The sequence below is a fragment of the Branchiostoma floridae genome, chromosome 1 (assembly GCF_000003815.2).
Source record: "Branchiostoma floridae strain S238N-H82 chromosome 1, Bfl_VNyyK, whole genome shotgun sequence".
NCBI lineage: Eukaryota > Metazoa > Chordata > Leptocardii > Amphioxiformes > Branchiostomatidae > Branchiostoma > Branchiostoma floridae.
This window is the reverse complement of record NC_049979.1, coordinates 1,899,314-1,912,940: the sequence shown is the minus strand read 5'-3', so window position 1 is coordinate 1,912,940 and position 13,627 is coordinate 1,899,314. Positions and strand designations below refer to the sequence as shown.

At 44.3% G+C, this 13,627-nt stretch overlaps 1 protein-coding gene across 1 annotated transcript in view; it reads right to left on the bottom strand.

Moving 5' to 3' along the window:
* LOC118422835 overlaps positions 1–11,436 on the bottom strand; it is an 11,825-nt gene extending 389 nt beyond the window's left edge. Inside the window, exons 1-12 of the mRNA XM_035830622.1 lie at positions 11,122–11,436; positions 7,226–7,409; positions 6,537–6,688; positions 5,740–5,919; positions 4,796–5,013; positions 4,285–4,367; positions 3,723–3,820; positions 3,279–3,374; positions 2,420–2,638; positions 2,110–2,220; positions 1,312–1,470; positions 12–189 (exon numbers count right to left, since the gene is read on the bottom strand). Coding sequence (XP_035686515.1) covers positions 12–189; positions 1,312–1,470; positions 2,110–2,220; positions 2,420–2,638; positions 3,279–3,374; positions 3,723–3,820; positions 4,285–4,367; positions 4,796–5,013; positions 5,740–5,919; positions 6,537–6,688; positions 7,226–7,409; positions 11,122–11,151 — 1,708 coding nt within the window. The 5' untranslated portion in view covers positions 11,152–11,436. The remainder of the gene's footprint in view (positions 1–11; positions 190–1,311; positions 1,471–2,109; positions 2,221–2,419; positions 2,639–3,278; positions 3,375–3,722; positions 3,821–4,284; positions 4,368–4,795; positions 5,014–5,739; positions 5,920–6,536; positions 6,689–7,225; positions 7,410–11,121) is intronic.
* Positions 11,437–13,627: the final 2,191 nt, after the last annotated feature.

The window sequence follows — 13,627 nt, the reverse complement described above, 5'->3', positions numbered from 1 at the left end:
AGGAAAATCACCATCTCCCTCTGCCGTTTGTTGCTCCGTTGCCATGGTACCAGATCTAGAACTGCTGATGCCAGCAAGGTCGGTCCCCTCACCGGTGTGTCTGTCCTTCAGGGTCCCCACTGCCTTCACGGTGACCTTGGTTGCATTTCCAGGCAGGTACGCTAGGGGGACCTCATGCACTTCTGCAATCTGCAGAAAACCATGTAGACACTGGTAAGGCCACAGCAAGTAAATTTTATGGATGACATCCTCTGCAGACTGCAAAAATGGTGCGATAGGGCGGAAAAAAAACAAGATGGGTGAAAAAAACAAGATGGCTACATTTTTAAAAATAGGCACCATAAAATTGTTGTGATGAATGTTGTAACAAGAATTAAAGGGGCAAAACATGGTATCAGTGCCAACATGGCATTCACTCCTGTATTCAAGACATGTACTGGTGTGGTAAAAGTGACACTAGTGTGTGGTGGACTGGCATCACCAACAAAGTTGGTAACCACACTCATGGCTTCCATATTATTGTTGTCACTTTTACAACTATCCAATAAGTTTCATTTCTACAACTACAGTCCTGGGTACCTCGCAAGTGTCACTTCTACAAGTACAGTTATTAGGCTACAACACAACATATTTGCTCATTTTGGTACTTTATCGTCATGTTGACCATCCCTGCAAAAGAAAAAAAATATTGTTTTTTTTCTTAAATCAGGCGAAAATTAATGCACGCGCTGATGTCATCCATAAAATTTACTTGCTGTGGCCTAACTTAAAAAAAAATTATTTGAATACTTGTAGGTCACTATGATGTGAGGTGTGGACAAAAGGTATAAAGTCAGATGCATCTATAGATCTGAAAGATGCCAGGATACAGAGCAAACTAAAATTCAAAGTGAAACTTCAGCTGCAGTACTTTTAAATTAGCTTTTTTTTCTTCAAATTATGATCCAAATTCCCCTTTACTTACATTTCATTCTTCAGAAAAACACAGTGTTACACAAAAAATCAAATTTACAACAGGAACTTTGCAGCTGACTGTATATGTTTGCTAGTTTGTGATTACTTAGGCCCCCTTTCCACTTAGACGGCGATCGAGCTGGGCTCTCACTGCGACCTAAATAGGATATGTGTACCCTTCACTGTCACACTGGGTATATCATACAAAACGTAAAAGTGCGACTGAGAAGACAACAAAACACAGAAATAGTAAAAAGATTCATTTGTTTTCTATACAATTTGTTGAGCAATATGTCAAATTCTAGGTCACGGAGAGTGGGCGGCGAGAGCGCCGTCCTAGTGGAAAGGGAGTCCAACCTCCACAGAGCTGTCCACTGCGCCGGCCGCCACTGCCTGCCGAGCAGCGTCCGCCTTCGCCCTGCTGATGGCCTGGTCCCGAGTCGTCTGTGCCAGGTTCACCACCCGGTCCACCGTCCCGCTCACCTGGCCCAGCGCTGCCCCAACGGCATTAGCTACCTGGTGGGGAAAGTTTGCATCCAATAGTTAAAGTTCAAAGGATATATATACATTCAAGTCCTCCCAACACCATGTGGTAACGCTCAAGTTCACCTTTATCCGGTGTAACCTATATCCATTGTTTTTAAAAACAGGGTATTCAGAAATATAAAGTTGACGGACTGTGGTTTCAAATTGCAATATTGTCAAAATACTGCAATTTGAAACCACCATTCGTAGACTTGATACCACAAAATACAATGTTTTAAAAGCAACGGATATAGCTTACCCCACGGATGACCTAGCGTTATATAGGGAATGTCCATCTCTGTTTCTTTCAATACAATTATGTGCAAGCTGATAATACTAGAACAGGGGGCTATACTTGAAATCAGCAGCCTGAAGATAGGCTCATGCTAGCTGTTCTGCTATTATATGTGTCTTAGCATCTCTTAAACTATCATGTCAGCATTCAGTTTCAATTGATATTCATTAATTGCCTATTTCAGGCATACAGTGTGTGTGTGAATGTGTGTGTGTGTGAGTGTGTGTGTGAGGGAGTGTGTGACTGCGTGTGTGTGTGTGTGAGAGCGAGTGTAAGTGTGTGTGCGTGTGTGTGAGAGCGAGTGTGAGTTTGTATGAGACCTGGTATGACCTGACCTGGTAATGCTGAGGTTTCTGAACACTTGATGCTCCGCTGATGTTTCTCTTCCCATCCACCAGTATGGTGCCACCCCCCACCAGCAGAATGGGCTGATCCTCACCACTCAGCTGGAGAGAGAAATTATGGTTAAAAGTCACTATATAAAGCCTTCAGCGCCTGATTTTTGTCAGTCCTCTCTAAAGTGTTCACCAGCAAGTTTGATCAGTCCAGAGTAGTCTTCTTGGACAGTTTGACTGTAATTCACAGTTATTGTCTGTCTTCGTGATTGATTGATTGATTGATTAATTGATTGTGATTGACTCCCACCTTGACCTGATCGATGGCCTCCTCGACCATCTGGTGAATCCTGTCCACCGCCTGCCGCACCAGCACCCGGTCCAGACCGGTCACATGACCGGGGTCGCCCAGGTCGGCCAGCCCGGCAGCCACGGCCACGTCGGTAGCTGTGAGGGTGGCGCCTCCGAACACCAGACCCTCCCGAACCAGCCCGTACCCCGTACTGGTGGGACCAACCTGCACTGTGAACTGGGAAAATGAAAAGTGTTGAGTGTTCATAACGAATGTGTCCAGAGAGTCTTACAGGTCTGTATACATCATGTACAATGTAAGTTGGACAGATTTCAGTGGAAGAGAGAATTTGATATCCAGGCAGATCCTACCATAGCATAAGATAGTATCAAAAGCTGCCAGGGGGTGTGAAGCCGGCCTAGGAGTGTGTTTGCTACCGGAGCCTGTCTGACTGGACCCTTTGGTCGGCTGTACTCCTTGGCCAGCTTTGATACTATCTTATTACGCTGTAAGATCTGCTTGGAGATTAGAAAGAAGTCATCTGAATCTATCACCCATTCGGCATGTCAGACTGCTAAATACATGTGATACTGCCAGTTCATACATGAAATGAATTATCTTTGATATCTTCTGAGATATGCAATATAACATCCCCCAGTATATTGCATTAAGTCCTGAAACTTGGTTCCTCATAAGCCCCTCAGTCTAGTTCCACAGCTGTCATGTAAGAAGATTATTGAAAGTTTTGCCGAGTTTTTACAAAAAAGGCTGCTGTATTCAGACTGAGCTACTCCACTATCTGGGTTTAACAATCATGCTATATCAACTCAATAATTCATTGCATTTACAGATTGACAGAAAGCACATCAGTAAGTACCTGATTTTTCCCGTCCGTCTGTCTGATGATGGACCCCCCTCCCAGCCCAATGCTCAGGACGTCGGGCATGCGGAAGTTTGTGCTGACTCCTGCAACCTGCCGTAACAACATTCAAGTTTTAAACACTTCAAAATGGTCACTAGACAAAGATCCTAAACCTGAAGTCCAGCCTTGTTCACTTTGGTCTGCTGCAAAAGGTCGCTTCATCAAATAAAGAGCCATCCACAATATAAAGTGACAAGTGTAGTCAAACTCTTCTTATTTAACTGTCATCCTCACTTGAGGCATTATTAAAGCATGATGCTTTTCAAGTCGCCAGAAGTGCAATTGAGCCTTTTTACGGTTACAATGGCTCGCTTTTTTATATATTAAGCTAAGCACACTGGGCCAACTCAACCTTAGTTAGGTTTACACCTTAAGTGTGTTGGGTTCTTCACATCTAACCTTAACCCTGGTCGACGCCTGTCGAGGAAATCCTCCCATGAGACAGCCCACGTCAGACGTGGTCCCTCCGATGTCAATCACGACAGCATCTTCAACACCTGTGACCAATACAATATTAAAATAAACATTTGTTGTAAAGCTAAAGCAGGAGGAAAATCACAGTTGTTAAATATTTATTCAGATCTTGAATGTGTTGTCTTCCACTGCTTACACTTAATTTACAAATTCTTTTGCAACAATTTTCTTACTAACTGTGCTACAGATCTGAAACACTAAGAGGCGAGTAGAACAGTTTTTACCCCAAGCCCGCTCCCGGGATTCGAACCCGAGCCAAGCTCCCAAAACCAAACACCCAACCGATTCGGCCAAAAGCCTGACAGGCATTTGGCATGGTTGGTTGGTGGTGCTTGAACCCCACTGTTACAGATCTTTAAACTGTTTCAACTTTAAAAACCTCTTTTCTACAAAATGATTTCCTGCAAAAATACATGTAGATGGATTTACAGTAAGAACAAGTTCAGCACCACGATAATAAATGATGATGATGATGATAATGTCCCACCTGACAGAAAGGCTGCCCCCCTCATGCTGTTGGTGGGTCCGGACGCAAACGTGCGCACGGGGAACTCTAACGTCTGCTCTGCACTGAAATACAGACATCAGGCATTCATGCAGCTAATCATGATTTCCAATAGCAAAAGTCAGATGTTTCAGATAGCATCCACAAGCGTCATCATTGCATGACTGACAAAGCTGTACAGATTCTATTTTATATTACGTTTTTGATTATTGTATTACGTTGTAGGACAAGAAAAGTTTATCACCTATAGTCTCTGATAATGCTGTTAAAAGTTAGGGTTGGTTTTAGGAAGGGCATCCTGCTGTAAAACCCTGCTTCAAACTGAAGACTTGCACAAGATATCTGAGAACCGCATCTCCATGCAAGCACTTCTAACCCTTGCTTGATGATAAACTTAGACGTGAGTAAATACAATGGATAAGTTTCTTCTACATAAATTAGGCTTCAACCAGAACAAAACACGCACTAGAACAGACAACATCCATCCTCACACCTGATTAACGTTCCGTCGTTCTGGGTGAGGTAGAAGGGGCAGGTCAGTCCCAGTGCGTTCAGTGCCTGTCTAAACGCCTCCACTGTCCGGTGGCACAGAGGTTTCAGGCACTCGTTCAGGACAGCCGCGTTCTCCCTCTCCAGTAGCCCGATCTGGCCGACTCGGTGGGACAGAGTCAAGCTGACCTCCGGAAACTCCGCACGGAACAGATCAGCGACCTGGAGGCAGCAAGGATGGATACTGTAAATGCAGAAATGTTCGCGGTGGATTAATGTTCGCGGTTTTTGCGGTGACCAGTTCACCGCAAACTTAAAACCACCACGAACATTTTTCTATAATGGTATTAGACTGCAGTCTATGGCTTTACCGCGAACTTAAATCCACCGCGAAAAGTCCTTTTTCCCGCTACCGCGAAATTAAATCCCCGCAAAATTAAATGCATTTACAGTACCAGGCTAGGCTTAATCATTAACATAGAGGCTGAGGCATTTCATTGACAAAGTCTGATTGTCTTTTTCGAACTTTGAAGTTGAAGAACTGCTTATAGTTCTGATTGAGTATCAATGACTAAGATTATTGATAATTTCTGATGTAAAAGATATGAATGAACAAATGAATCTCCTGCTAACTTTTAGTTCACCACATTTGAATATGTTAAAGTTTTAGTCTACCAATCTTTTTTCTAATTAATTTTTGTTCTTTACAGTTCATTTAATTGTATTCAATGTAAGCAAACTCAAGGAAGGAGTGTTACATTCCTATAACAATAAATGGAGATCTTAATAAAGCAAACCAATTGAATGAATGAATGAATAAATGAATGGATGGATGGATGGATGGATGGGTGGAGGAATGAATGAATGAAAATAATGAATGAATAGATGACTGAATGAAGGAAGGGAGGGAAGAAAGGAAATAGCTATTAGATTTCTTGAGTTTCTCACTTTCTCCTCCTGCGCCTGAGGAGCAATAGGTGAGAAGATTCCAACGATGACCACGTTCCTCCCCCCCTCCTCCCAGATGGTCCTGATGCAGGTCCTCAGCTCCTCCTCCTCCAGGGATGAGATCTCCTGCCCATCAAACTGCAGACCCCCGTTCACCAGGTGGTACGACCCACACACCACCTGCAAGAGCGAACAAAATAAATGACAAAAGTGGTAGGTGCTTCCGAGCTAGCCTGGAATCCAGTCTTGTTAGCTTTGTTCTGCTCCCAAAGGCGAGTAGCGACCTTCGGGAGCGGAACAAAGCTAACAAGACTGGATTCCAGGCTACTTCCGAGCAACACCAACCTGAGATTTTCTCGTCATAACAGAGGCCATCTTCACATACGCTACATTTGCAAATAGGAATGAAAGAGAGCAAGGGGCAAAGTAGGATTTTTGCCTTAATTTCTAAGATATGAAGTATTTCATTCGTTCACAGTAAAGAGGGTTTCACTGCTTCAGTGCTTATGGGACCTGAAGCTTATGGCCAAGGACTAGCCCCCTGTTCTGCACATCGCAGGGTCCTGTGCTCTGAGGGTTTCATTCAAGGGCCCAAAATTCAATTTTTTTGTTCTGATTTTCTAGAAGTTTGAGACATAACGTTATACCTAGACAATAGTGTGGAAAAACAACTTATTTGTAACCCTCACCTCCCCTTACCAGTCCCGTACCTCAGTCAGCCATCAATTTGTAATAGACAATCATGGTAAAAAAAAAAAGTACACAAATATGTGATTACAGAGTCTCCATCACACTACCTTCTTGAGGTCCTGTGGGAAGTCACAGAAGGGCGGCAGTGCGCGAGACGCCGTGCCGCAGAGCCGCACCACAGACACAGAAACCAGATCCCTCCGCTGCACCAGCGCATTCACAAAATGGGTGGTGCCGATGTTCACTCGGGTGATGGTGCCTGGTGTGGGGGGCATAGGAGAGATTTCAATATAGGCCTCTCATTTGATCATTGATGCCATCTGTTCCATGTTGGAATACAGTGCATGTTTTTTAAAGCACACGAAGACGCCATTGCTCATTCCAATTATCTACCAACACAGTAACGTTACAATGCTAAACTTTCTTCAAACACAGAGGTACCGTGTAATGCTAGTTCACCTCTATCCGTGGGGTACCCCATATCCGTTGTTTTTTAAAACGGGGTATTTAGGGTTATCAATGGACATAACGTTATATTTTGAAAACTTAACATGTTTGAAAACCACCGTTTGTGGACGTGATGATCTGCAAATACCCACCTTTTAAAACAACGGATTTAGGTTACCCAACGGATAAAGGTGAACTAACATTATATTGTCATATCACATGTATGAGCAATTTTCTTCTTAACTTGCACACAATAATGTGGGGCGAGCCTAATGGTATAGTATTGTGTGCGAGTATCTATAGGGAAAACATTCTGCATTTTCGCGAAAATGTTGCATTTTTAGTTTACCTTGCAGGTTCTTGTCCTTGAGCTGCACCAGCACCGCCCTGACGGCCCTCGCCACGCCAGTGGTCACGTCCGCAGTGGTGACCTGCTTGATCCAGCTGACCACCTGGTCCCCCTGTAGAACCACTGCGTCCGTGTTCGTGCCGCCCACGTCCACTCCGATAGAGAACAGCGCCGCCATGTTGGTCTGAGAATGTTAACGTCATTCATTCGTCAATCAGCTCAAATTGCCAGTACACACAGAGCGCTACAGAAACAGCCCTAATCATTTCCAGTGTTCATATTCAAACAGACTTGAATTACATGTGTTACATTTATCATTTAGTTCACTTACAGAAAACAATTAAGTAATATTAAGTTCCTAATCAAGCAATGTTTGCAGATATTATGCAAATTAGTTCATCATTTGCATATTCGGTATCTGCTTACGATAATACATATCATAATTTACATGGGTTTCATTTATTGAAGGCCAGTTATTGAAAACAATAGTTATACAACAACAATAAATTATGCAAATTATGTCCTCATTTGCATAGCATGTATATCGTGTATATCATGCTACCTGCATGCCTAAAATGATGCCGATCCGTCGTTCCTCTCTGCAGTTATCCTCTGTGAATGTATTGACAAAAATGCCCCTACAGTTCTAACATTACATGTTAGGGGGCTGAAACTTGACCCACTTTGTGATGACACTGAAAGCTATCTACCACCTAAATGCTGAGACCATATCATGTACGGTACTCCTATTTTGCATAATTAGCAAATTTTCATTTTGTACAACATTGTCTAAGGTACCCACATACCAAAACTCATGACAATCCTCTCTCTCTCGGTTAGTATTTGTAATAATTGTATAACACTGGAGTTATACAAATTGTTGCTCCCAAGGCCTTCGCGTCTGTTCTCAAATTCCTCACCTGTACGTTGTTGCTAATATTCTACTGAGATCACGCCGGCACTGCACACTCGGAACTGGTCTAGCAGGATCTCATCTTTGTTGTTGGCAGAGCAGCGTAGGTTAAAGTACTAAAGAGTAGAGTAGAGTGAACCCAGAGGTCAGAGGCCAAATGTCTCCTGTCACAAGATAGCATCTTTCCACTCCAAGCAGATATGCGGTTCGGTTTATAGTACACATCGCCAGCTATTTTTCTTTTTTACGTGCGTAAGGCGGCAATCGTTATCAAACTGAAACGCACCCGAAACGTTCATTTTCACAAGAAGATCTTCAGGGGTTCGGGGCTTTCTTGTCGTCAATGTAACTGTAAGACCTTCATTTCCAGATGTGCTTTTGAGTCTTTTCAAGCATTTCGTTCTCTCTAGTCTAGGGTTATACTGGTTTCTTGATGTTGAAGGAAAATGCGAAATATACGTTATTCACAGTAGTGAGCGAGAGATGTCATCCCTGTATCATCGTATATTGTATAAGACGTAATATAAACTCTTTTTATAAGCTCTTTTTGGTTCAATCTTTTGTTGTGTACCTTTTCCACAGGTAGGGATAACGTTACGCTGCGATACAATCGAGCCGAAATGACCCTGACCTGTGATGACGTCAGCCCATGCAGCGCCCGAGGTCACCTTCAGCATTTGTTCAGTCATTCGGAACAGACATGCGGCAAATGTATAAGTCGGCAAAGAAATTAATTTTACGTTACTTGGTTAAGTTAACGAGAATATTGATGTTGACTAATGGCGAATCCAGCTTTGGGGTAACGTTAACTGAACTGTGCAACGTTTCTGTCTGTTTGTGTGTTTGTTCAAGGAGGTTGTTTTGCACGAGAACACTATATAATGTTTGCATTACTGGGGCTAACCTGGAATCCAGTCTAGTTGTGGCACGGCCTACCGTAGTTAGTATATTTTCTCTACGGGGTCAGTGCAGCTCTAAGCCGCCGGTGTAATCATTCACACCCGGTAGGATTTTGCCCAGTGGGAGTTAATTAATAGGCCACTGCTGGCCAGCAATTAACTCCCACTGGGCCAAGTCTAACCGCGTGAAAATCCTACCGAGTGTGAATGATTACCCCGGCGGCTGAGAGCTACACTGGCCCCGTAGAGAGCCTAAACTACTAGTAACTACGGTAACGTTAGGCCGAGCCAGTAGTAGACTGGATCATGGATTCCAGGTTATACTGGGGCCTGCTAGAAGCTAATGAGAAGGCCGTGGCATGGCTGCAGTACTGGCACGGAATGATATGATGATGATTACTGGAAAACCTAATCTCCAAATAGAGGTTCGGCACCGGCTGTGTTTTTATGGGTTCTTGTCTGGCTTTCTGTTTTGTCCCACTTGAAGAAAACGCTACAAAATAGAAAGCCCGACAAAACGCCTAAAACAGCCGGAGCGGAACCTCTGCTTGAAAAGTACTCTCCGAGCAGAGGTTAGGCTCCGGCTGTTTTTTCTTTTTGTGTTTTTTTTTTAAATTTTTTATTTATCTTACGTTTTAGGCGTCTTTATCGGGCATTCTATTTTGTACCGGCCGTTTTATTTTAATATGCCTCCGGCCGGAACTGGTCTAAAGGTTGTTGTTTTTTAATCTATTGTTAACACTGTCCTTGGTGCTGAATGATATTCTGATTATCAAGCGGATAATACATTTGCTCCAAGAGCAGCGCTGTAGTACAAGTATAAATCTTCAACTACGTATTTGTCCTATCATTTCAGGGGTGCCTGAGTAATCATACGATCCTTACGGAAAAACATACTAGCCTGATTAAATCTCGCTTATAGCAGCCCGCCCAACATCCGCCGACCTCCTGCGGGGAGGGGCCAGTTACAGCCCCGGACAGCAGAGTTTGTGTTACACAGACTATGTGGAGGGGCCAGTTACAGCCCCGGACAGCAGAGTTTGTGTTACACAGACTGCGGGGAGGGGCCAGCTACAGCCCCGGACAGCAGAGTTTGTGTTACACAGACTATGTGGAGGGGCCAGTTACAGCCCCGGACAGCAGAGTTTGTGTTACACAGACTATGTGGAGGGGCCAGTTATAGCCCCGGACAGCAGAGTTTGTGTTACACAGACTGCGGGGAGGGGCCAGTTACAGCCCCGGACAGCAGAGTTTGTGTTACACAGACTATGTGGAGGGGCCAGTTATAGGATCTTATAGCCCCGGACAGCAGAGTTTGTGTTACACAGACTGTGGGGAGGGGCCAGTTACAGCCCCGGACAGCAGAGTTTGTGTTACACAGACTATGTAGAGGGGCCAGCTACAGCCCCGGACAGCAGAGTTTGTGTTACACAGACTATGTGGAGGGGCCAGTTACAGCCCCGGACAGCAGAGTTTGTGTTACACAGACTGTGGGGAGGGGCCAGCTACAGCCCCGGACAGCAGAGTTTGTGTTACACAGACTGTGTGGAGGGGCCAGTTACAGCCCCAGACAGCAGAGTTTGTGTTACACAGACTATGTGGAGGGGCCAGTTACAGCCCCGGACAGCAGAGTTTGTGTTACACAGACTATGTGGAGGGGCCAGTTACAGCCCCGGACAGCAGAGTTTGTGTTACAGAGACTACTAGTATGTGGAGGGGCCAGTTACAGCCCCGGACAGCAGAGTTTGTGTTACAGAGACTACCAGTATGTGGAGGGGCCAGTTACAGCCCCGGACAGCAGAGTTTGTGTTACACAGACTATGTGGAGGGGCCAGTTAAGCCCCGGACAGCAGAGTTTGTGTTACACAGACTGTGGGGAGGGGCCAGCTACAGCCCCGGACAGTAGAGTTGGTGTTACACAGACGATCCTACTGGTCTAAAGCAAATTGGTCTAAAGTTAGCAGGATCTCCTTTGTTGTTCAGAGCAGAGCAGAGCAGAGCAGAGCAGAGCAAAGTAGAGTAGAGTAGAGTAGAGTAGAGTAGAGTAGAGCAGAGCAGAGCAGAGTAGAGTAGAGTAGACTCACTGTGAACCCAGAACTTTCAACTCTGACCATCAGCTCTGACCCCGAGATACTAGTATCCTCTTTCCTCTCCAAGCAGATATGCGGATCGCTTACACTTCGTCAGCTGTGCGCTACTCTCCAAGCAGAGATTCGATTGAAAGAGGTCGGAGGTCATGGTCAGCTAGGTAAAACGTTACGTATGCGGTAGGAACTTAGGTGACCTCTACCAAGGCATGCAAATGTTAGCTACCTTCAGGGCAGTCTACAGGCGTTGGCCTTTATTGTTGGAGGGAGCGCTGATTCACCATTGTCAACATGTCGCGCCTCAGCTTTTTAAATGCCGGGAAGGTCTTGTGTCTAGCCTGACTAAAATAAATCGCGCTCCTAGCGGCTGGGCCAACAGCTGCCGCCATTCGGGGAGGAGGTCATTAACCCCAGCCAGCGAGAGATTGAATGTACAGGGCAGACATCGGTGCCAGGGCTGTCCATAGGAAAGCATGTTAAAATGCACTGAATGAAGGCTTAAAAAAAGTACTAACCCTTATTACAATCTTAAAAATTCTTCTCCACCAGAGAGTCACTTAATAGGTCTAGTTTACAACGTTAAGCATTCAACGAATACAGGGGATTGTTCGGCTCTTTCTCCGAGGAAAGCTCGCCTATAAACTTCGGAAACCTCAGCTTTAACCCCAGTTCCCTCCTGATACAACCGGTAGCACCCATCAACTAAAACCTGTCCTTACACCAACTAATTTGCTGAACTGAACAAATTTTGATCAAAACAGGAAAGCTCAGACCCTACCTGTCCCTTTTAACTCAAAAAGTCTCCAGATTGGGCAAAACGTTTCAAGGAAAAGAAGGATTTTCAAGGATTTTAAGTGGCACTAAAATCGTCAGCCCTGTAAACACAGGCTAATCTTGATCGCCAGTCTTCTGTTCGCCCACCAGCGCCCGTGAAGGAGGCTCAGGCCGGTAGACGTAGACGACATAAAACGGCAAAACCGGGAAGGGATCGGTGGAGCAAACCAAAGCAAGAAAGACTAGAAATACCATGATGTATATATCGATCTTTTTATCAGAGCATCGCCGAATTCTCAGATACTGGTTACTAGTAATATGCCGTGCGTGCCGTTGTAATGTTATAGACAATAGCGTTAAAAACGTTAGTTATAACATAAGAGTTACACAAATTGTTGCTCCCAAGCCATTCACGCCAGTTTGCGATTTCCTCACCAGTTGCTAATATTGTGCTAAGCTCGTGATGGGCACTGCACACTCGGGAACTGGTCCAGCAGGATCTCCTCTAGATCTGTAGTTTGTTGTTCAGAGCAGCGTAGAGTAGTGTGGTAGAGTGAGCCCAGAACTTTGAACTCTTGTTGTTGTCGTTGTCCTTGCTTCAGGTCTACTATTTCGCTAGACGTGGTCTCTTGGTAATGGATAACACTTGCCTCAGTATCGAGTACATTGTCTCTCAAGGTCCTCTGCAAGCAGATATGCGGATCGGTTACGCTTCGTCAGCTATTTTTTTTTTACGTAAGACGTTATCAAACTGCTAACGCGCGCGAAACGTTCAAGGCCTTCCTGTCGTCATTTGAACTGCTAGATCTTCATTAACAGGCGTGTTTTTGCTCGCTTTTCTTGAGTCTTCTCAAGGATACTGTATAAGACATGATATTATGTCCTTGCTCTTGAAACCACCACACAACGCCAAAAGCTCAGAGCTGTTGGCGTGGTCACTTTGGCAGCGCTCGAACCCACTGTTACCTTCTTTTTGGTCATTCGTTAAATCTTTTGTTGTGTACCTCTTCCACAGGTAGGGATAAAGTTACGCTGCTACACGAAAGATGTAACAAAAACCAAAATGACCCTGACCTACATCAGGTTACGTCCGCACATGCGATACTCTCCAAGCAGGGGTTAGGCTCCGGCTGTTATTTTTTTTATTTTACGTTTGTTTAGTCGTTTTTATCGGGCTTTCTATTTTGTATTGTATCTTGTATTGGCTGGCGGACTTCAAGAAACATGATAAAATAGAAAGCCAGATAAAAACGACAAAGAAAAAACAGCAGGAGCCTAACCTCTGCTTGGAGAGTACGATGCTGCACCTAAGGCCACCTTCAGTATTTGTTCAGTTATGTGGAACGGACCTACGGCAAATCTATATATATCACGTAACTGACATTCTCAATGGTTTGGGGCATGTATGGACAAACCCGAGGTCGTATCATGCTGATATGCTAACCGATCAATTACGACTCCGTCTACAGGATATATACATACAAGAATGGCATTCTTCTTTCCAGAATAACTCAAAACTTTCCATTTATTCTACGCTAAATGCAAGATACGGACAAAAAAGTATCTCTGGAATGTACACAGTTTTGAACTTCGTAGAGCAATTACAAAGATAAGAATCTGTAGTATAAATACTAAATATAGAAGCCGGAAGGTATACTAAAATTCCCAATGACCAGAGGTTTTGTCCATTCTGCCCAAATGAGATCGAAGACGAACGTCAATTTGTTAT